General features: G+C 39.9%; 1 protein-coding gene across 1 annotated transcript; it reads right to left on the minus strand.

Moving 5' to 3' along the window:
* Nucleotides 1–12,017: 12,017 nt before the first annotated feature.
* On the minus strand, nt 12,018–19,435 carry LOC140322155 (C2 calcium-dependent domain-containing protein 4C-like). The gene is made up of 2 exons (XM_072398767.1): nt 19,323–19,435; nt 12,018–13,320 (listed from the first exon to the last, which is right to left on the minus strand). The coding sequence occupies exon 2, from the start codon at nt 13,242–13,244 to the stop codon at nt 12,093–12,095; it is 1,152 nt and encodes a 383-aa protein (XP_072254868.1). The 5' UTR covers nt 13,245–13,320; nt 19,323–19,435; the 3' UTR covers nt 12,018–12,092.
* Between the last annotated feature and the right edge of the window lie 2,742 nt (nt 19,436–22,177).

Below are 22,177 nucleotides of genomic sequence, written 5' to 3' on the forward strand. Positions count from 1 at the left end.
CCCCGTCCTAACTTTCCTCTCTTTCTCTTAGTACTTTCACCCCTTCAATGCTGAATCAAGACACATCAGCTTCAATACACATCAGCTGCATCTCCTCCCCACAGCCTGGTATTCTGAGGGTTAACTGATGACTCTGGAGAAGGGAAATTCTGCAGACAGCACAGGCTGACAGAGGTACAATAGCACAGCAATTGGGAGGCTAGGTGGGGAGCCCCTGCCCACAGAGAATCTTTTGAGTGCCCCCTCTGGCACACATGTCATAGGTTCGCCACCACTGTGCTAAGGCAATGGTCTTGTACAGCTTGCTCACTGCAAGGCAATAACCACCGCTACTTGTACAAGGTAATAACTGTTTGTTAAGACATTTATATGTATGTTTCCTAAATTCACAAGTCCAAGTACTGGACATTTTATTATGTATGGCTGTTTAACAAAAATATCTAATGAGCTAATCACATGGCGGCAACTCAATGCATTTAGGCAAGTAGACAGTGGCAAAATGGCCTGCAAAACTTCAAACTGAGCATCAGAATGAAGAAGAAATGTGATTTAAGTGACTTTAAACTTGGCACAGTTGTTGGTGCCAGGCTGGTCTGAAATTGCTTATCTGTTTAAATTTTCATTCATAACAATCTCTAGGGCTTTTAGAAAATCAGAAAATGGTCCAAAAAGTATAAATATATTGTGTCAACAGCGTCTTCTTAGGGTTTTTCCACAAAAATGGAAACAAACAAAATTGTTCCCTCTCTGGGGGGTTTCAACAAAACGAAAGTCTTTGAAATAAAAAATATAGCCTCCTGGCTATCATAAATCAACTATTTAGGCTGCTTTGAACTGCTTCTCTCTACATACATTGGTTCACACAAACACACAGCCACTGCTGCTTAATGTCAGGTGTGCTATATAGGTTTGGCAAATGTGGGAACTGAGAATCTTCTCCACCCTGCTCTTGCAGATTCCCAGTGAAACCAGCCCCAGAACAGAAATTTTAGACAACCAACAGGGAAAACTAGAGCTTCCATTCAAACAAACAAATATGTGCAGGAGGCCCCCATATATTCGGTTTTGACAGCCGCTTATCTATAGTTTGCATAACAAAAATACAAAATACTGAACAGAATTGTAAAAAAAAATGGTTGGTGTCTAAAAAGTTCTATACAATAACTGTTTTACAGGATCGCAGGGTTGGATCCTTAAAGGAAGATACATTTCCCCTATATATGGGGACTGGCCCTTTTAGACTGGTGTGTCGGGAAAGGAGTTTGGGATAATTTTTATGTTAGACAACTATGTTGCTGTTTTTTTTTTCCTACTTGTCACGGGATCGGACTCCGGACTGAAGGGGAAGGACTGGGTGGGCCTCTTCAGTCCATCTAAGTACACACCAGGACTTGCACCTGCCCAGCGGGAAGGTGGGAATCCCATAAGGGCTCAGGTGTGCAAGAGGGAAAAGGGAGTGGAATTGCAGGAAGTGCAAACAAGTTTGTTGGGGAATCAAGTTAAGAAGTGATGTTGCTGTTGATGCTGAGTTCATTGATATATGGACTGTGGAAACCCCAGGCTGGGGATTGGACCCTTGCGAGAGACTTGTATTGGACTCATCCTTATTGTGGGGATGTTCTGATGGACTCTGGACATTTACACTAGGCTGTATTTGCCACTAGGCTGAAGTAAGCCATTTTCTCTATTGTTTATACCTTCCTGAGTTGCTGAAAAGAAGCTGTTTTTTTAGTTATTTCAATAAAGACTTGTGTTTGTTACACTCTTTTGGTGGAAAGCGTGCTCGCTGCGGTCTGAGCTAATCCCCAGATTTTACAACGGGTGCAAGATGTGGGCAGCGGCGCTGCAGTTTTTTGATTAAAAAAGAAATGATAAGGGCTAGGCTCCCAAGTTTTTGCTATGGAGGAGCTGCTCCGACAACTGACACTGGCCACTGTGCCGCTACAGAGGAGCGTGGCCAGCCAGTAGGAAGCCACAGAGGCATAGATGGTAGCGCTTAGGGGCGCAAAGGCAGCCCAAGCTGCGGCCTTACGGGATTCCACAGAAGCACAATCAAGGATGTTGGCTGAGACTGTGCAGCGGCTAACAGAGGGGCAAGAAACCATGAGGGTTGCCTCTAGCAACCCGGCCATGACGGGAGCCAGCCATTTTCTCCAAAAGTTGACACCCACATAATGTTGAAACCTTTCTATTAATGTTTGAGTGGACTGCTGAAAGGGAAGGGTGGTCCCGGGATAAATGGGCTGGCCTCATTGCCCCTTTCCTGGCTGGGGAGTCATAGAAGGCCTATTATGACCTTACCCCAAGGGACTCCTCAAATTATGACTGGCTCAAAGCAGAGATCCTTGCCCGTCTGGGAGTTACTACCACAGTCAGGGCGCAGCGGGTGTTTAAGTGGAGATACCGCATCAATCTATCCCCCCAGTTCCAGATGCATGATCTCATACAGTTGGCTACTAAGTGGCTACAGCCTGAGACACTGACTGGTCCCCTGATAGTGAAATGCCTTGTGGTCAACCAGTTTCTGCGGTCCCTGCCTGAGGATTTACAGAGATGGGTAAGCCATGGGGACCCTAAAACAGCAGACCAGCTGGTGGAATATGTGGAGCAATACACCGTCGTGGAGGAGTTGTTGTCATCAAACCGTCCCCAAAATGCCACCTCTAGGAGGAGAACCAGGCCTCCCTCACCAGGAGATAATGCTGTCCCTGAGGAACCCCGGAACCCACATGACTACACCCAAAGGTTCACCATCTTTCCAGCAGGAGTTCAAACCTCGAGATGTCACACCTCGGAGAGGAGACCCTGCACAGTGCTGGCGGTGTTCGGCCTATGGCCACATTAGGGCCCAATGTCCCCTGTAGGAGGAACCCATGCAGCGTGGAGAAACACAGAGTCTTTCTACACTCGAAGAGTGTGTACTGCTGTGTACTACCCAAGACAGTTTCGAATGCAGGATGCAGGTAGACTCAGGTAGCATAGTGACTCTGGTACATGCTAAAGTGGTTGGCGAGGTTACATCTCGGGGAAAACTCCTCCGTGTAATGTGTATACATGATGATACTAAGACATAGCCGACCGTGTCATTCCAGATCAGCACAAGCTGGGGCACGGTTACTCACCTCCTGGGGTAGTGGGAAACTTGATATGTGAGGTAATACTGTGGCGAGACTTTCCTTTATTTTGGAACTTGGGGGAGGAACAGAAAAAAATGCCTAAGTGGGTAGAGGATGTTCTCCCTATCACTGGGCAGGGAAGGATTCTGGTACAGTCCGACAAGGTTGGAAATGGAGAAAATGTTGATGGAGAAATTTCCCCAAAAGAAAAGTTGGGTTAATACGGGTCCCGAGCCTGACCAGTCCTCTGGGGGGGGGGGCTCTTCCCATTCCAGGTTATGGCAGGAGATGATGTGGGGGGTGGGAATCTTCCTCTAGACTCACCGATCCCAGTTTAAAAGTAAATAAGGGGAAATTTTGTACTACCCAGTTGAGGGACCCTACATTGGTGAATGTCAGGGACCAGATTATGATAGTGGACACAGCGCCTCAAGAACCTGGGGCTGAGGAAAGATTTCCCCATTTTGCGGTTAACAAAGATTTATTCTACCGGGTTACCAGAATCCGCCAGCAGGGGGTTGAACAGTTGCTTGTACCCCAGCAGTATAGAAGGGTGATTCTGGAAATGGCGCCTATTGAGATATTAGGGGGTCACCTGGGGGCTGAAAAACGAAAGCCCGTATCACTGTCCGTTTCTTCTGGCCAGGAATTAAGGAATAGGTTAAACGGTTTTGCGCTTCCTGACCAACATGTCAGCTAACAGCGATAATGGCACATTTCCGTAACCCCTTGGTGCCATTACCCATAATTTAAATTCCCTTTGAGCGAATAGCAATGGGTATTGTGGGGCCCCTGGTAAAGTCAGCTAGGGGGCATCAATACATCCTAGTGATTCTAGAATATGCAACTCACTATCCAGAAGCGATTCCTTTAGGAAAGACCTCATCCAAGGCCATTGCTCGGGAATGGTTCAACAGGTCCACTGAACAGGTTTCCTCCGGGAAATTCTCACAGACCAGGGTACTCCATTTATGTTTAAAGTAATGGCGGATGTATGCAAGCGATTTAATATTAAACAGCGAACTTCTGTCTACCACCCGCAGACAAATGGCCTGCTAGAGAGGTTCAATAAAACACTAAAATAATGTTGGAAAAGGTGATACAAAACGATGGGAAAATTGGGACTGCCTACTCCCAGCTGTTCTCTTCGCCATTAGAGAAGTTCCCCAGGTTTACACAGGATTTTCCCTGTTTGAATTGGTATATGGGCGGTTGCCTAGGGGATTACTTGATCTGGTGAAGAAAATATGGGAGAGCGAAACCAGTCCCCATCAGAGTGTAGTTGATTTTGTTTCCCAGTTACAGGAATAGATTGCCACGGTCATGCCCTGGGTCAAATAACATCTCCTGAGTGCCCAAGAGACCCAAAGCCGAATGTACAATAGAGGGGCTAGACTGAGGGGCCAGACTAGGGGAACAGGTAGCTGTGTTGATACCCACTGTGGAAAGTAAATTCCTGGCCAGGTGGCTCGGGCCTTTTGAGGTGGTGGTAAAAATTAGCGAAGTAAACTACAAGGTACACCAACTGGGAAAACGGAAACCTTATCAGCTGTATCACATTAACCTGTTGAAACCCTGGAAAGATAGAGAGCCAGCTCTCGCCATAACCAGTGCCAGGGTTGTGCCCCAAGTTGGGGTTGACAGTGTTAAAACAGCCCCTACCCTTTTTAAATCTCAATGTCAGCAGGTGAAAGAATTCCTCCAGAGGAATAAAACTAAGTTTTTGGGCATACATGAGCTCACCCATCTGATAGAACATGATATTGTGACACTAAAAAATTCCTAAGTCTTTGTAAAACAGTATTGCATTCCGGAGGCCCAGAAGAAAGCTGTGCCCGAGAAGATAACAAGGATGTTAGAATTTGGGGTCATCACAAGTGAGTGGTCCAGTCTCATCATATTGGTACCAAAGCCCAACGGAGCCCTGCGATTTTGCAATTACTTCCAGAAGTTAAATGAGATTTCGAGGTTTAATGGGTATCCCATGCACTGAGTAGATGAGTTAATAGAGAGATTAGGCCCTGCGCGCTTTATCACCACGCTGGATTTGACCAAGGGGTATTGGAAAATACACTTGCTCAAAGAGGCCCGGAAGATAACTGCTTTCTCCACACCACACCACTTCCAGTATAAAAGGATGCTATTTGGCTTGCAGACTGCCACATTCCAACAAGTCATGGACAAGCTGCTACGCCCCCATCAAGCATATGCATCGGTCTATCTCAATGGTATCGTAATTTTCTGGATAGTCTGGAAAAGGGAGGGTTCACAGTGAACCCGGAAAAATGAGCGGTTGGATTTGAGGAGGCAAAGTACTTAGGATACATTATGGGTAGGGGACTGGTGAAACCTCAGGTGAACAAGGTGGAAGCAATTCAGAACTGGCCCTGTCCCTTCCCCAAGAAACAGGTCCAAGCCTTTTTAGGAAACGTTGGCTACTATGGACGATTTGTTCCCAATTTTTCAACCATAGCAGCCCCCCTTTCTGATCTGACCAAAAGGTACAAGTCAGTAATGACTAAATGAAATGAGGATGCAGAAAAAGCATTCCTGGATCTAATAATGGGACCGGTACATTTCCTCTATATATGGGGACTGCCCCTTTTAGACTGGTGTGTCGGGAAAGGAGTTCAAGGATTATTTTTATGTTAGGCAACCATGTTGCTGTGTTTTTTTTCCTAGTTCTCACAGGACACAGACTCCCGGCTGAGGGGGAAGGATAGGGTGGGCCTCTTCAGTCCATCTAAGTACACACCAGGACTTGCACCTGCCCAGCAGGAAGGTGGGAATCCCATAGGGGCTCGAATGTGCAAGAGGGAAAAGAAAATGGAATTGCAGGAAGTGGCTTGCAAACAAGTTTTTGGGGAATCATGTTCAGAAGTGGTGTTGCTGTTGATGCTGACTTGACTTCATTGATTTATGGACTGTGGAAACCTCAGGCTGGGGATTGGACCCTCATGAGAGACCTGTATTGGACTCATCCTGATCGTGGGGACGTTCTGATGGACTGTGGACATTTACTAGGCTGAAGTAAGCCATTTTCTCTATTGTTTATAACTTCCTGAGTTGCTGAAAAGAAGCTGTTTTTTAGTTATTCCAATAAAGACTTGTGCTTGTTACACCCTTTTGGTGAAAAGCGTGCTGGCTGCAGTCTGAGCTAATCCGCAGACTTTACACTGTATATATACACTTAAATGCACTAAAAATATCATTGCTGCTAAAAACTTATTGCACAAAAGGAAAATAGTATTGCTATTTAGCCTTAATATTGGCCACATAAATGTTGAAAACATCCTAAAAGCATTAAGATTACCAAAACATCATATAAAAGTATAATTAGGTATAAGTTTACTAAAGAAATATTACAGAAAACCCATTTATACACCAGGAGACATTTCATGCGTTGACATTGGGACTAAGCATTGCAGTCCATATTCATATTTCTGTGGTGTGAAGACACCTACAGGTCAACTTAAAAGCTACAATAACAAAACTAAAGTGGTTGATTTAGTAAAGTTTTACATATAACGGCAAATTGTGACAATTTTAAAACAGGAAAGGTTGAGGATACAACAAACAATGTCAAAGATGCATTTAGAGGACAGTAACAAAAATGTAAACAGAATTACAGCAGGCAGTATGAACATAAGAGGTAAGCAATAGCTATAACAGTAAGCAGCATATAATAAAGTATGGAGGGTATGACAATGGACATTAGGTGCACTGAAGAAGAGCAGAGGGTATAAAAGGAAGGGAAATGTGCAGGAGAGGAGTGAAAAAAGATTAAAGATGCAGTATGTGCAGTATAGGAGTGTGGAAGGTATGACAACAGACTGAATGTGCAGGAGAAAAATGTGAAAGGTCAGAATAAAGACAAAGCAAGTTATTTTGGGACATTGAAGGTGGTGATGATTACTGCATAATTGTTGATACACTTCCCATCACCTCTACTAAGGTAGTTTAAAGAAAGTGATGGGCTTTGGAGACAATAAATTGAAAAGGAGACCCCAAAATTAAAAGTGGAACCTAACTCAAAAAAAAAGTTGAAGGACGTAGAGTTTCTTGGCAGAAGAGACATGCATAGTCTCTTCTGTAAAAAAATGTCTTCCTCTTACCCCTAGCAAATATTTTTTGTACACGCTATGCACATATATAATGCATTGTATACTTCCTGCGATATTGTACCTTCTGTGGGCATGTGCATGAGTTGGGTACTGGGTTCACAGGGGGTAACATACATGCCTGGAGACTAAACACAGAAGAAATAACACACTTGGACTGAGTAATGGGCATTCAGAGGGACTGTGTCCTGTTGTGGATGGATTAATATTGGGGTAAAACACATACTGTTCACTGGAGAGGTTGATGCACATGCTATTGAAACAGATCAAAAACACTACAGACAGGTCACTAAGGGATTATTGTTTTTTTACCTTGAGCGTAGATGACCAGGGTTGGACTTTAGACTTAAAGTGTACCTAAACTCAGAATTTTCACCCCTGACCTAGGTGATTGAGAATGAATGGGAACGCAAAGCCTCTTAGGATACCTACGTCACGTATCCTGGTAGGCTCTTGGGTGCTCCTTCTGTGCATGCCGAGCAATTTGGGCATGCGCAGAAGGAGCCTTTTTGTGCAAATAGAACATTTTTTTTACCCAGGTGCGAGATCGGGTGGCATAGGATGAAGAACCCGGAAGAAGAGGAGAAGATGGGGGACCAGATGCAAGGACGACGGGGGACCAGATGCAAGACACCCCTGGATGGATCAGACTGCCCTGCAGGATTAAAGGTAAATCTTTTTTTTTTGGCAGATTTGAGTTTAGTTCCTCTTTATGACCAACCAGTACATTGAAGGGGCATCATTACTGGTATGGAGGGAGGGATACAGGGAGAAGATCAATTTGTCCTTTTACACAAACACAGTTGTAAACTACTTGCATGCATCCTACAATTACTATTGAGTAACAAGGAACTTACTTATCCAGACAAAGGATAAGAGGTAACAGGAGCTGAACTGATCATAGTGGTGAACCTGCAGCCTGTGTATCAGAAGTCAGTGTGTAATCTCTATGGGGAGGACATGAACATTTTTCAAAATTCATTATGTGTAGATGAAGTGTGTGACCACAGACTAAGGCTATGTACACATGTCAGAAAATCATCCCATGAGATAAATGGCTGTCCTGGTCTTGGGTGGGACTCTGACGTGTACGGTGGTCGTCCAATGACAATATTGGATCTGTCACAGCTGTTCCATGATCAGAAACAACTGCTATGCAAGTCAAGGGAGTAGAGCACACTGTGGTGGCCCTTGTTCGTCCTCCTCCTTCCCCTCTCTATGGAACAGAATGAGCACTGTGTGTACAGCACTCATTCGTTCATCCGCCACGTTCTGTCACTGGAAACAATCATGAAAGATTGTTTCCAGCAAAAAAAAAAAAAAATGAAAAGAAACTGTTTTTTGAGTGTGTGCAGGAGGAGGTTTAGAATGAAAATAACAAATTGTTTGCTGGCGTAATGAGATCTGTGGGGAAGGACCAGAAAAAATACTGACTTTGCACAATAGTAAGACTACCCAGGCTTAGGTATTATCCTCAAAAAGAACGTAAAAAGACTGGGATTGTGCTAAGAAAATTAAACTAACTGAGCCCTGTAAAAAATGTTGGATAACATAAACTGACACCACATGTTCAACTGCTTACAACATATTTGAATAACATATATATATTTATTTAGTTTATCTTACCAGGCAGCAAGATATATACTCCTGGCTATGAAAAATTGCCTAGGTTGTGGAGCATATTAGTATCCAGTGTTCACCAAATGAACAAAAGGCTAGAAGTTTGCAATATCATCTGTTGTCTTCAACAAATGTTGATAAAATATCCAGCTTCAAACACATAACAGCTGCAGGACACCGCTGAATAAATGCAATATTCTGTAATAGTCTGCAAAGATCAAACAGCATATTATATTGTATTTAGTACTTTATATCCTAACATCTATGTATGCTTCATGCATGTGCTTGTATCTCTTCTGATAATGCTTCATAACACCACATCTATTCTAGTGTCTAGTTGACTATGAATTTCTTTATACCAAAGGAGCAACTTTCACCCTTGCTTGTCCTTATTTCAATTCATGTTTGAGAAATTCAAATATACACATCATATACATAGACTAGGTGCAAATTGCTTTTATTAGCTTGCTGGGAGACTTTTAGATGGTAGTTACGTGTAAAATAAAGACAATTTTCTCTTTGTAATATATAGTAATAATTCCAGTTGCTAACTTTCAGAACCTATATTACTAAGTTTCTAGACTGTTACAAAACATCTACAGTTGTCAAAAGAATGGAACCAGAATGTGTTTGCCAGAACATTCATTTCCAAACATTTTTTCAAACTACATGGCCTAGTGCAATAACTTTCTTCCTAAAGGAACAGTTACTAAAATTAGAACTATTTATAAAAACTTTTTATTTTTAGTTTTGGCAGAGTGGGGTAGGTTCAGAACCCCTGCCAGGTCATTGTTCCTGCATGCATTCCCACTAGGGAGAGCTACCCTCACTTCCAATGTCTATTTCGATTTTACAATTTTCACTAATTTCTGTCAAATGAACAAATGAGGCACTAACCTTTTAAAGTCACTATGGGGCAAGTTTTAAAGCAGTGATTTTGACATTCATTGACAATTTAATGCACATTAAATCATTGTAAATAGATAGTGTTTGATTCGGCCACTCTTTTCACTCCTCCAATGACCTTCTAATGACTTCCTCTCTCTTAAATACGTCACACGCATGGCTCAAAAACTTTTCTAGAGCTGTCCGACTCTCTGCCTCTTCTTCGTCCTATTCAGCTTGCTTCTTCTTTCTGCTCATCTAAAAGAACACTCAAACCCATCTTTTCAAATTTGCTACCCGTCTTCCCCCTATCCCCTTAGATTGTAAGCTCTTCTGGGTCTCTCCTCCTCCTGGGTCACTGTCTGTATCTGTCTGTAATTTGCAACCCCCATTTATTGAACAGCGCTACATAATATGTTGGTACTACATACATTGTTTTTAATAATATTTATTTTTTTTATTTATAAAGACTTGTTTAATATTATTATTGTTATTATTAATATTAAGAACAAAAAATTCATCACCAGCAATGTGTAGACACCTTGTGCCTTTTGCATGCTATGCCACGATCCCAACATCAGGATTGTCTACTTAGCAATCTTCATTTTCAGAAAGGTGCCATTAGAAGTAATTTGTTTGTTCTCTTTCTGTTGTTATTATATGTATGCATGAGACTGTTGTTGATAATATCAGCATGTCATTAAAATTTGCCTATCACTGTCAATAATATATGCCTGCCAAATGTATGGGGCATATACAGAATGCACATGTCACCTTCATTCTCTGTTAGTCATGGTGCAGCCTCCACCAATCTCTATGAACAGTCAGTAGAAAATTACAATGTGGGGACACATGTATAAGGGGTCCTACATAACTTGGGACACACTGTAGGGGAAATTGGAAAGCTGATACACATTTTAAGGCACTTTAAAGCTGGAACACATTTTTGGGCAACCCAGAAAGCTGAGGGACATTATAGTGGGTGCTTGAAGGTTGCAACTTTATATGTGGGGGACACTGAAGAGCCATGACACTACCAGGAGCACTAGAACTTTGTCTCATGCAGCTTTGCCCACTTTTGGCCATACTCCTCCCTCCACACCACAAACCCATATCATGAAGAAAGACTTGTTTAATAAAACTATTATAATTTACAGTGAAGTGTGTTGCTAAACATAATGCAAAATACATTTTGGATGTGCATACTCTAGACTTGAGCCTCAGGGCTTGTGTGGATGGAATGCTTTCGGGAAAATTTTGGGTGCCTTTATGGGTACATATACCACTGGATGACCTCTTCCAAAGCAACATCAACCAATTAAAGCTGCTTTAAATTCCCATTGACTAATTTTCTGTAAAAAGCAGTTCTGATATGGACAAAACTCTGCGTATCCAGATGCTAAATCTAAAGACAAGGTTCCCATTTGCAATTCATTACAATTATGTAAAGCCCTTATTTTTTCCCTATAGTATACAATTTCAAGAAACCTTTATGGCTGTCTTAAACTTGTTGCTAGTTACTAAATTATGTGAATGCTGGAATCACAGTTAATCTGCTGCCATACATGTCTGAAGTTAAAGCAATGTTTCTAGACCTTTTTAACATCGGGGAACCCTTAAAAATGACTTCCAGGCCTTATGGAACCCCTCTATACTATTACTAAATCCACAGCTCACTGTACATACCACTGGTCAATGGGAAGAATGCCACCTTTACAGATAGCCAAAAACACACAGTTAGGTTAATTGGCTTCCCCCAAAATTGGCCTTACTTACAGACTGTACTGAAGACATATGACTATGGTAGGGACATTAGATTGTAAACCCCTTTGAAGGACAGCTAGTGACATGACTGTAAAGCACTGTGTAAAATGTTGGCACTATATAAGTACTGTGTAATACTAATAATAATATTAGCCAAAAAGATCATTAGTGCCAGTTAAGGAACCCCTAGCTACCTCTGGAGAAACCCTAGTTGATAAACACTGTGTTACAGTGATGTCAATGGAATAAAAAGTAAAATCCTGTAATAGTGTTCATCATTACTTCAAAGACATGCAAAGTAAAACTAATTCTAATATCTTACACAATTAATACAATTCTGTACAACATAAATGCATACAGAAGGCATGCCATACTGATGTTTTTGGGCTATATACAGCCTTCTCACCTTCTCACAACCAACCGAGCTGTTTAAACTGCATGAGGCTTTCATTTACTAAAGATTAAACACCCCCTACTAAAAAGGGATGAGGGAACACAAATACACACGGTATCAATGTAAGAAATATATTCTTTAATTTTTTTTTAATTCAAATGACTGCCAAAACAAATAGATAATGTGCATATTTTAGAGCACAAGAACACTGAGAAGATGGAGTTTGCTTCTCCCTAGGATTGTTTCTCTTCGTACGCCAGATCCCTTATTTAGGGCTTTAATTTTCAGAGTTTTCTGAAGAAGATCATGGGATTCAAGACCCTCAAAAAAGAAATCTTCATTAAAGATTGGGTTTCGGCTTCCTCTGATCAAAGTGCTTCTTTGCTTTTGGTTTTTACCAGGTACAATTGATAAGGAAATACTGCAGTTGATGTGTTTGGGATCTACAGACTCTTTGTAAAGTCCCTCAGCACTTACAAGCCTGATTCGGAGCCTTAGGCATTCAGCTCTGTATTCAGTGGAAAGACGCAATATTCCTCCTGTGTCTAAAGTTAAAGTGTTATCCATAGGGAACTGCTTAGGAGTTAACAGGCCACTGCTGAAATATGTTGGAGAATGCTGTGTCCACTCTTGGGAACCTCTTCTGGTGACACAGGGGCTGCTGTCTGTTGAGCTATCTTCATCAGTGGACATGGAATTATTTCTGAATGCAGACTTGCATCCAACCCTCAAAGCTCTGGACAAACTTTTTTCCTGGTTAAAAGCTTTCAACAGGGACATAGGAAGGGACCTGTAAAGAAGAGGAGAGCTTAATGGTGATGAATCTGCAGATGAAGTTGTATCACTATCTAAAGTACCAGATCGTTGCAAAGGCCTTGATTTTGTGATGAAATTATTCTGTGAAGATGGTTCTCTGCTCGAGATAGTATTAGATCGAGATCTAGGTAATAAAATTGGTGGATTAGCCGGATCATTGTGGAAAATCGATTCTTTTCTTCTTGTGTTGGGGCTTTCCAACAAGGTGCAAAACCCATAGCAGGTATGTGCTTTCAACAGATGGGGTAGTGACAGAGCAGCCTGTGACTGAGGATCAGCATTAGTATTATCTTCTTCAGGAGTTTCTTCAACACTGTCCACTTGAATAATATGTGCATCAAAGGAGCAAGGCTTTATTGTTTCAAATACTGAGCTATTGAGGTCAGGAATAGACAGATAATCAGGACTTGCTCTTAGCTCTTTCTGATTTTGACGTCTAGGAGGTATGCAAAATTCTGGTATGCGTTCTGGTGTTAAAACATTTGGAAATGTATAAAAAGTATGTCTTGCTGTTTGTTTTCCAACCATTGTCTACACAGGACATATGCAGCTAAGAGCCATTCAGTGACATCGACATGTACATTGCAGACAGAGGGAGGACATGCTAAAAAAAAAAGAAAGAACTGATTAAAATGGTGAACAAAAAGGTTAGTGGACCTTATTTTTTTATTTCTAAAACAGTTTTGGGGAGATTTGTCTGTATTGCCTTTGCCTATTGGTTTGCGAATCAGATGAATTTTCAAATAGAACTATTGTTAAATTCTCATAAATAATACATTTGTCCAATTTGCAAAGCATCAAAGAGTTTATGAAATAAAAGTCTATTTTTTACAGCTCCACATATTTTACTTTTGGTTTTTTAGTGTGGAAATGATAGAACATTTGTCAGATCTTGTTTCTTTGGGCCTGATCTATTAAAGCTCTGCAAGACTTTGGAAGATACACTTTCATCTGTAAACCTTGGTCATCCAGCAAAACAGGAATGGATTTCTTGAAAGTTGTTTGCTATTTACTTTCAAATGTTTTTAATCCTGAACCAGATCCATTTCAGGTTTGCTGGATCACGCAGGTTCATGTATAAAAATGTATCTTCTTCAGTCTTGGAGAGCTTTATTAAATTGGGCCTTATGTCTCTGCTAAAGAGAGTTACAATTTTTACACATGCTTGTACACAATGTCATCATGATAAAAGAGATGGGAAAAATAAAACTGTCACTAAAGCAACAATTGAGAGTAAATTATCCATTTATAGACAGTTGTCAGGAATAGATATTCCTCTTACTTTACAAACACTTACTATATCAGAATTTCAAACATATATGCTTTGCTAACAAAAAAAGATACAAAGACAAGAGGTTGAATTGGACTTCTGTTATCTTTCTCTTATCAAGCAGCCAATTAGGCTAATTTAGTGTCCAAATGGATACCTAACCTCTATAATAACTTTCCTTCCACACTTGGGTAAACATTAACAGAGCAAGGTCAAAACAGCCTAATTTGTAGCAATAATTAGGGAACGGACATGATCAGCACACAACTTTATCTTGAAGATACCTTTAGCACATTTAGGAGAATATTATTACATTATTATGCAAACTATAAAAATAATTTATTAGGTTGATGGAGTTTTTTTTTTAATCATTAATTGTGCTATCTCTTTATGATTTGTTTCATATACAAACATAATTATGGAATAGACTTAAATACATTTCTTTTTTATAGTTAACTTTTGAAAAAATTACATTCTTTTAAATCATTTTATTACCACCTACTTTTTCTGATATCCACAACAGTCACTATTGAAAACCACAGTTACGAAAAATTTTTTTTTTTATAATTTTATTTTTTATTCAGTGAACAGTCATACATACTGGTAATAAACATTAAAACATACAAATCACCAACTGTGTTATCATCTTCCGCATCACAAACATTTTATGAACAAACAAGCAGAATGACTGAGCACAGGCAATTTTCAAAGTATTAACAAAAATAACCAAAGAAAGAAATAGAGAAATAGAAAGCAAAATAGAGGAAGAGGGGGAGGGAGAGGAGGGGAAGGAGCACGGCATTGCAGGCCAGATTAAAAAAAGGCCAGATTTAACACAGTAGGGAACACATAGCAATAATTCAATGATTGCCTTTAAAACAGATCGTCGGCATTATCAGCCGCACTGTATACTGAAAGGTACGCTAGAGTAGTGGTATACTGTATCCAATAGAACCAAGTATTTCGGAATTTATCCGATCTACCGTCCCGGAGTGGAGAACCATTTTGAAATATTTGTAAATCTTAACAGAATACTTAGAAGTTTCTGAAATAACATGAAAGCAATAAATTATTTTAATATTGGTTGTAAGGAATTTAGTAAACTGGAAAAAAAAACTCATTACAGTACGTACCATAGGTTTCCTTAACTGACCTTTCTTCCAAGTAGTGAAATGCCATGGAGAATGGTTAGGGAGGAAAATTACAGTAACTATTGGAAATCTATTTTTAGTTTTATGACTTTTTCATGACATTACACTGACAGAAATTACTATTCTCAAAACATTTTTCTCTGCCATTTAATTTTTAGAAGTTTAATTATGTACTTTGGTTGAATTACACTTTTTAAAAAGTTACCCATAGTGTGTGACTTTTAAATAATGCTTTAGTGAGACATCGAAGTGTGTGGTACTGTCCAAGTAGTCACCTTGCAGATTACTTCTGCTTAGACTTAGACTGCTTAGACACCCAGAAAGTAGCTAGGTTCTGAGACGTGTGAACAGTTACCCCTGTTAGAACCAGCACATTTCTAGCCTTGTAAAGCTGCGTACACACGGCAAATTTTTCTCGCCCGATAATCGGTATCGGCCAATTATCGGGCGAAAATCTGCCGTGTGTACAGTCGGTCGTCGTCCATCGTCCGACGACCGTCCTGGCGGATCCATGGACGATGGACGACGACCGATCCTAATGAAAGGGAAGGGGAGAGCGCGCAGCAGGGTGCCGCTCCGTCGCTCTCCCCCTCCCCTCTCCATAGAGCATGAACGGTGCTGTATGTACAGCATCGTTCATGCATCGTGCAGTCTTTTCTCGTTGGAAAGGATCATGAAAGATCCTTTCCAACGAGAAAAAATGCAGGTGTGTATGCAGCTTAAGTCTGATGGATGAACTTGACAATCCAGGCCACTATGGTGCGTACTGCTGCTTCCCTTCCCTTGTTCCTGCTAATGATTTCCAGAAGTTTGCCATGAATGCCATGTAAGACTTTCAGACATCCTCCACATTGGATTCTGCAAGCATGTCTGTAAAATGATCACCTAATTAGTTCACATTGGATCCAGGCCACTATGTCACACATGGTGTGACATCAGCACCACTTTACTGAATTTGCCACCTTACCCTGGCAAAGTGCTCCCAAAACCTTTCTGCTGGCATCCGTGGTAAAAGTGATCCAAGAAATAGGTTGAATTGAGACGCAGTTCAGAAATTCACTTCACAAAAAAATCAGTTCAAGTCCTGATGGAATTGTCAAAGTTTACATTGCACCCACTCTGCTATGGGGATAGTTGAGGATAGCAGCACTTTGTCTAAAGTCAATAAACGTTGGTAGGCATAAACACACTTTCTTCAAAATTACCAGGTATTACTTACTCACTGTCCTGAGAACCCAAAAGTCTGCAATGGACTTTGCCCCACTGGTGAGCCTGGTGAACACTTTCCAAAGTCCCATTCTTTTGTGACTTGTATGGACACTCTTTGCTGCCTTCTGCAAGGATGACTGAGTGGATTTTCAGTTACATGTGAACTCACAATCTGGTGTAAATCCTTATCATAAATACATTTTTTGGATGGAATGTGGTGAACTAAATTTTCTCAATATTCTTGTTCAAGAAAGCAAACCAGACTTTCCTATTGTTACCTTTGAGATTGCCAATTCCAACTGGTACCAAATTGAAACCTGTCTAAGAGTGAGTGGAAAAGGAGGCTTTAAAATTTTTCGAAGTGCTGCCCAGATGCAATACCAGTGATGTGTGTGTACTGTACCATTGCTCAAACCATCTACCCACACAGTCACGGAGATCACTGAAATCAGACGGAGGCACCTAAGAAACAAAAAGTGCTGGCAGGTCTTGCTTGAACACATGCTATGCATTCTATTACCTCAATACTGCAGAAAAGAGGGAACTCCATAAAGGAATAGCAGGATGGGGGGCATCAGAGAAAATGACACTACTAGTACACAAACCTGAGACTGAGGACCTACCTAAAGTAGCAGGGAGTAGTATAGTATATAGAATGTAAGGTCACTCAGTCACTGGCTACATTTGTAGGAGGGGCACCAACCTACCATGACGCAACACTAAATGGAGTTTGGTGAATTTTGACTCCTTTAGAGACTCATCTTACAGACATCACCAGTTGTCTGAAAGCTGTGAAACTTACTTACCAAAACTTTATTGTAACAGGTAGAGAAATGTTAATCTGCTACTTTTCTGCATCTAAACAAGGGAGAAGGAAAGAGAAAGAAAGCATTCTTTCAGAGTTAGGACAGGGTTTTATATCAGTTAGAAGAAAGGAGTAAACCCGTCAGTGCGATGCTATAGAGAAGTCAAGAACTAATATCAATGAAGATATACTTTATACTTATGTGAAGGAAGCTTTGAGTTCAGTTTTGTAAACAATTTCTAGATGTTAAAACCTTATAGGACAACTTCAATTTTGGTAAGAGGACCTGACAGGGCTGTACAGTAAAGCTTTTTGGTCTAGGGTGAAGGAAAGTAGTGTACCTGGTAGACTTCATTGATAAGAAAATATTTAAAGAATAAGTTGTTAATGAAGGTTAATTTTTGCCCTAGTCTCATTACCATCAACATAAAAATTCTTACATAAAATGGAGTGGAAATTCTATGTTCTAAACTAGAGGGTTTACAGTGTAATATAGCAAATATGGCATAAACTCTTAGTAAGGTGTTCTCCTTCACCTGTATATTAACCAAACTCTACCTAGCATATCTTGGAAAAACTGAAGTAAAGTTGTAATTTACCTAGTGCATTGCATTAACAGTCACATGCTCACCCACTTGCTAAACATACTAAGTACAGAATAGAAATAAGTCCTACCCTAATTTAGATTTTTAGGAAGTTCAGTGGATAAACCTTTGTGTGCAACTCCAAAAACTCCTCCTGACCAGGGGCATACGCATGGGCATCACAGGAAGGGCCAAGGTGTTTTTTTATATGATTGCGGTGGTCAGCAGTATGGCTTTACTTTCTCTGTAATGTGTGGTATGCAGGATGGTTGGGCAAAATGGTGGAATAGCTGGGTCTCTGTGGACAGACTGGAACAGAGATTTTGTTCACTGAATATGCACTGGAGTGTTGAATATGGCAGAGGCCTCAGTAAATATTGGCAAATATTTATATAAATATAAAGGGTTGCTTTGGGGAGTACTGTATCTTCTGTCACCATGGCAAACATACATTATCTGGTGTCAAAATATAAATCGTCAAATGAAATCAATCAGCTAGACTGCCATGGTGATTAACTATAACTTTTTTTTTAAGTTAAAAAATGGACTGTAAGAACAGAAGAAAGATTTGAACTATGGGACTCTGCAGTGCATTTACAATTGATTAACAGGCACAAAAGTTTTGGAACTGTTGTATTCCCTCACCTCCTAGATTGTAAGCTCTTTTTGGCAGGGTCCTCTCGTCCTCCTGTGTTACTGTCTGTATCTGTCATTTTCAACCCCTATTTAATGTTCATCACTGCATTTTATGTTGGCACTATGTAAATCCTGTTTATTAATATTAATAATAATATTCGAAAAAGACATGTCTGAAACTGAAATACTTTTTAGTGTTATGTTTGTTGGATAGCTAGGTGTATGAGGCAATATATGAAACATACATTTATGCATTGGTTACCAGGGAGCCAAATGTTAAAAGCTGCATAATGCGCAGTCTGCTGCCAGTAATGGATGCAGTAAAATTAAAAGATAAGAAAAAGCATAGCATACTAATTTTTTCAGGATTAAGAGGTATCTGTTGTTTCTGAAATCTGAATTAAGAAAGTATCTGCAAACAAATCAATGACATATAGTAGTATTTATTTCTAGACATGTGATAATACCACAAGAAAATGCTCTGTAAAATAAATGTGTCTAATGCCAGATTTCGGCGTATTCTGTTGGTGGCACCAATAGTTTATTGTCAATGACTTTTGAATTCAAACAATAAAACAAAGGTAACTTACATATAACCAAGGTACAAACTGGAACTGGCCAGAAATTATTTCCCACATTGTTAAAATAAACTTACTAATAGTCAACATACCAGGTCACTTCTTTAATACACTGACAGGTACATAAAGACAGAAATGGATGGTTGCCAACTGTTTTGATGAACTCTTAAATCCGGTAACCTAACTATCTCAATCAGGTACAATATTGTAGAGTTTTTTTTTTTCATATACATAACTTATGAACGATAAAGTGCCTGTAGCTAACAACTTGGTGTAGCTAATGTTTGGTCACTGATCATAGAATGAATGTATAATTTAAATATATTCATTATACTGATAAAAGACGTCTAAGCCATGATTTATAAAACCGTACCTGTCTAGTTGACTGCAGTTGGTTGGTGCCATGATGCAGGTATCAGGATAACAAGGTAAGGTCAGTCTCCAGGAAAGGCTTATGTTCCCCTATTAATAGCTAGAAGTGAACCTGTGACCAATAGGATAGGAAACCATTAGCATATGTAACCACATCCCCTAATGTAGTACCATTGCAGCGACACATCTCCTATTAACCTTTTCTGTACCTGAAAGGATTAAATACACTTCGCCATGTATCAGCCAATTTTGCATTGTGAATTTTTGCAGTCCACATTTAATAAGTGCTAGATTTTTAAATTCAGTTGCTAAATTAACAATAAGAAACAAAATCATAACGATTTGTCTGCTTTATGCAATAAATTAGTTTGAGAAACAAATGTCAAGAATCATAGGAACTGTATTGCGATTCTCAAGTATCCATGACATAAACTAATTTATTAAAAAACTTTTCTCTCATCTATTAGAAGTTTGTTATCTGTAAAAAGATGTAATAAGCAAATCCTGCACTAGATGATTAGAGAATAAATGTGGATTTTTATGTATCTGTCTGACTCTCTTGTAGTTGCCTGCCACTGCACCTTGAAGGAAACTATATCTGTTGCTGCTAAAACGTGTACTTTGCTCATGAAAGCAACCTCATCAGTCACCTTAACAACCGTGAGAAAGGAAGGTGAAAGGTGCTTAATCAGCTTGGTACCACATTTAAAGAGAAGGAGAGCTCAGAACAAATATGTGCCAATAGGAATCATGTCTGAGCTTGCAATTTGGGGAATGGAAAATTACAGATTTTTTTCATTGTGTATTAGACAGCATGCTCAGTGTATGCTTAGGGTACACAACAGATTTTTATGTATAAGTTGGAAATGTGTTTTTTTTATCTTTTCTGGTGTTGATATTAGTAATTTAGATTGCACCCTGTCCTTAAAAGTATAAAAAAGTCAAAATTCTAATTGGTGCTATCTTTGTAATGAGGAAATCTACAATAGAATTTTCTTTCAAGGTTAAAGATTTTGTCTATCGGTTTCAATATATTAAAAAAAGAAAGAAAAGATATAAGCATGACTTATATCACCTACAAAAAACACAGCCAGGCAAGGATGCCAGTCTTACCCATAGTATTTTATTTGGAAAGCATACAGTTTCCTGATATGTTAATACTAGCCCACATTTGTTTCAACTATTACGAAGATGCTTTGAGAGGGGTTCCCCCAAAAAATGTGGTCAGCCCTCAAGGCACCTTTTCCTGATATTGATGGTCACTGGAACTTTTTGCAACCCAAGTGCCCAGTACTAACAAGGGGGTAACTCCTACAAGAACCCTCATAGGAGACAAGTAGGTAGTTGCCTTCACCCTGTGAAATGTATTTTGGGGGAAACCCTGAACTAGTCACCAGTGCATGTGTGTAAGGAAAAGTAGTAGTAAAAGCACATGCTTTAAAAATACACATTGATCAGCCAAACATAAAAAATACCTGCCTAATGCTGTGTAGGTATCCATTGTACCTTCAAAACAACTCTGACCTGAATGCAGCATGACTTCTGAAGGTATACTGTGTTATCTGTTGTTAACAGAGGATCCTTTAAGTTATATTCTCATTTTCCTATTGAGCATTCTACTTTTAATATTTCTTCAGGTAATTGACACACATGCACCTGGCCAGCTACATGATCTGAAAAAAAAATCTAGATTCGGCAGACCAAGCCACATTTTCCATTGCTCTATGGTTCGTTTCTAAAGAGCATAGGCTCATTGTAGGTGATTTTGGGAGTGGAAAGGGGTCAGAAAGGGCTCTCTGTGTCAACCGCAAAACTGCATGCTCTGACATCTCTCTCTCATGAGCACAATTATGTTTTCAAGCAATCTGAGGTATGGTATCTCTTCCATAGGATCAGACTGGGCGGGCTACCCCAACCACTTTTGCAGTACTTAAGAAACCTTTGATGATAATGAGCTTGTTGCAGGTTAACTGACTATTCTTTCTGACCACTTTTGCTAGGTACTAGTTTATATGTACCAGGAACAACCCACAAGACCTGACATTTTAGTTTGGTTTATTTCGTACTACAGGGTCATTGTCATACTACCGGTACAGAGTAAGCTGAAATATTCAAACACCTCACTGATAGTATTGTTTTCGTGAGAGATAAAATACTGTCTGTACTCCAAGGGCACTATTTACAGGGAATCAGACATTCCCTCATTGGAATGGTACAGGTCCATGTGTTTCAATGGCAGTAATTGATTCCCACAGGCAATGTATGAGGGAATGTCAGATTCCCTGTTTTTTAAATGGAGCCCCTTATAATAGCAAACATTAGGGAATGCTAAGATGTTTCTACAAAACCCCAAAACCCCCGCACATTAGACACAAATTGTACACACACAACAAAGAATTGCATTGTAGAACATATTTGGATATGCACCACATCACTAATTATTATAGAATTGAACAAATAAATCTAGCACTGCTGGGACCTTTAAGGTATATGGAATCAATAACAAGATATAACTTACAGGTGCTCTATTTAAAAAATGGCAGTAATTGATTCCCATGACAGAATGTTTGAATGAGTGGCAGAGTCCCTGTTTTATAAATAGAGACTTAGATGTCTAATATAAAGCAGTGAATTTGACATTCCCTGATGAAGAATAAATTATTGCCTTTTAACACGTGAACTTGGAAGATTCTCCACCATGGAATGTTTCAACGAATTCTGGAGAACTGTTCGATTGGCCTTTAAAGTCCAGGTATCAGGTTATCCACCAAAAACTTGTTTGTAGTTCGAATTTTGGGATGTGGCCTGGTTAATTGTAATTCAGAAGGGGTCTAAACTATTTTATATGTTTCAGGG

The sequence above is a fragment of the Pyxicephalus adspersus genome, chromosome 2 (assembly GCF_032062135.1).
Source record: "Pyxicephalus adspersus chromosome 2, UCB_Pads_2.0, whole genome shotgun sequence".
Taxonomy (NCBI): Eukaryota; Metazoa; Chordata; class Amphibia; order Anura; family Pyxicephalidae; genus Pyxicephalus; species Pyxicephalus adspersus.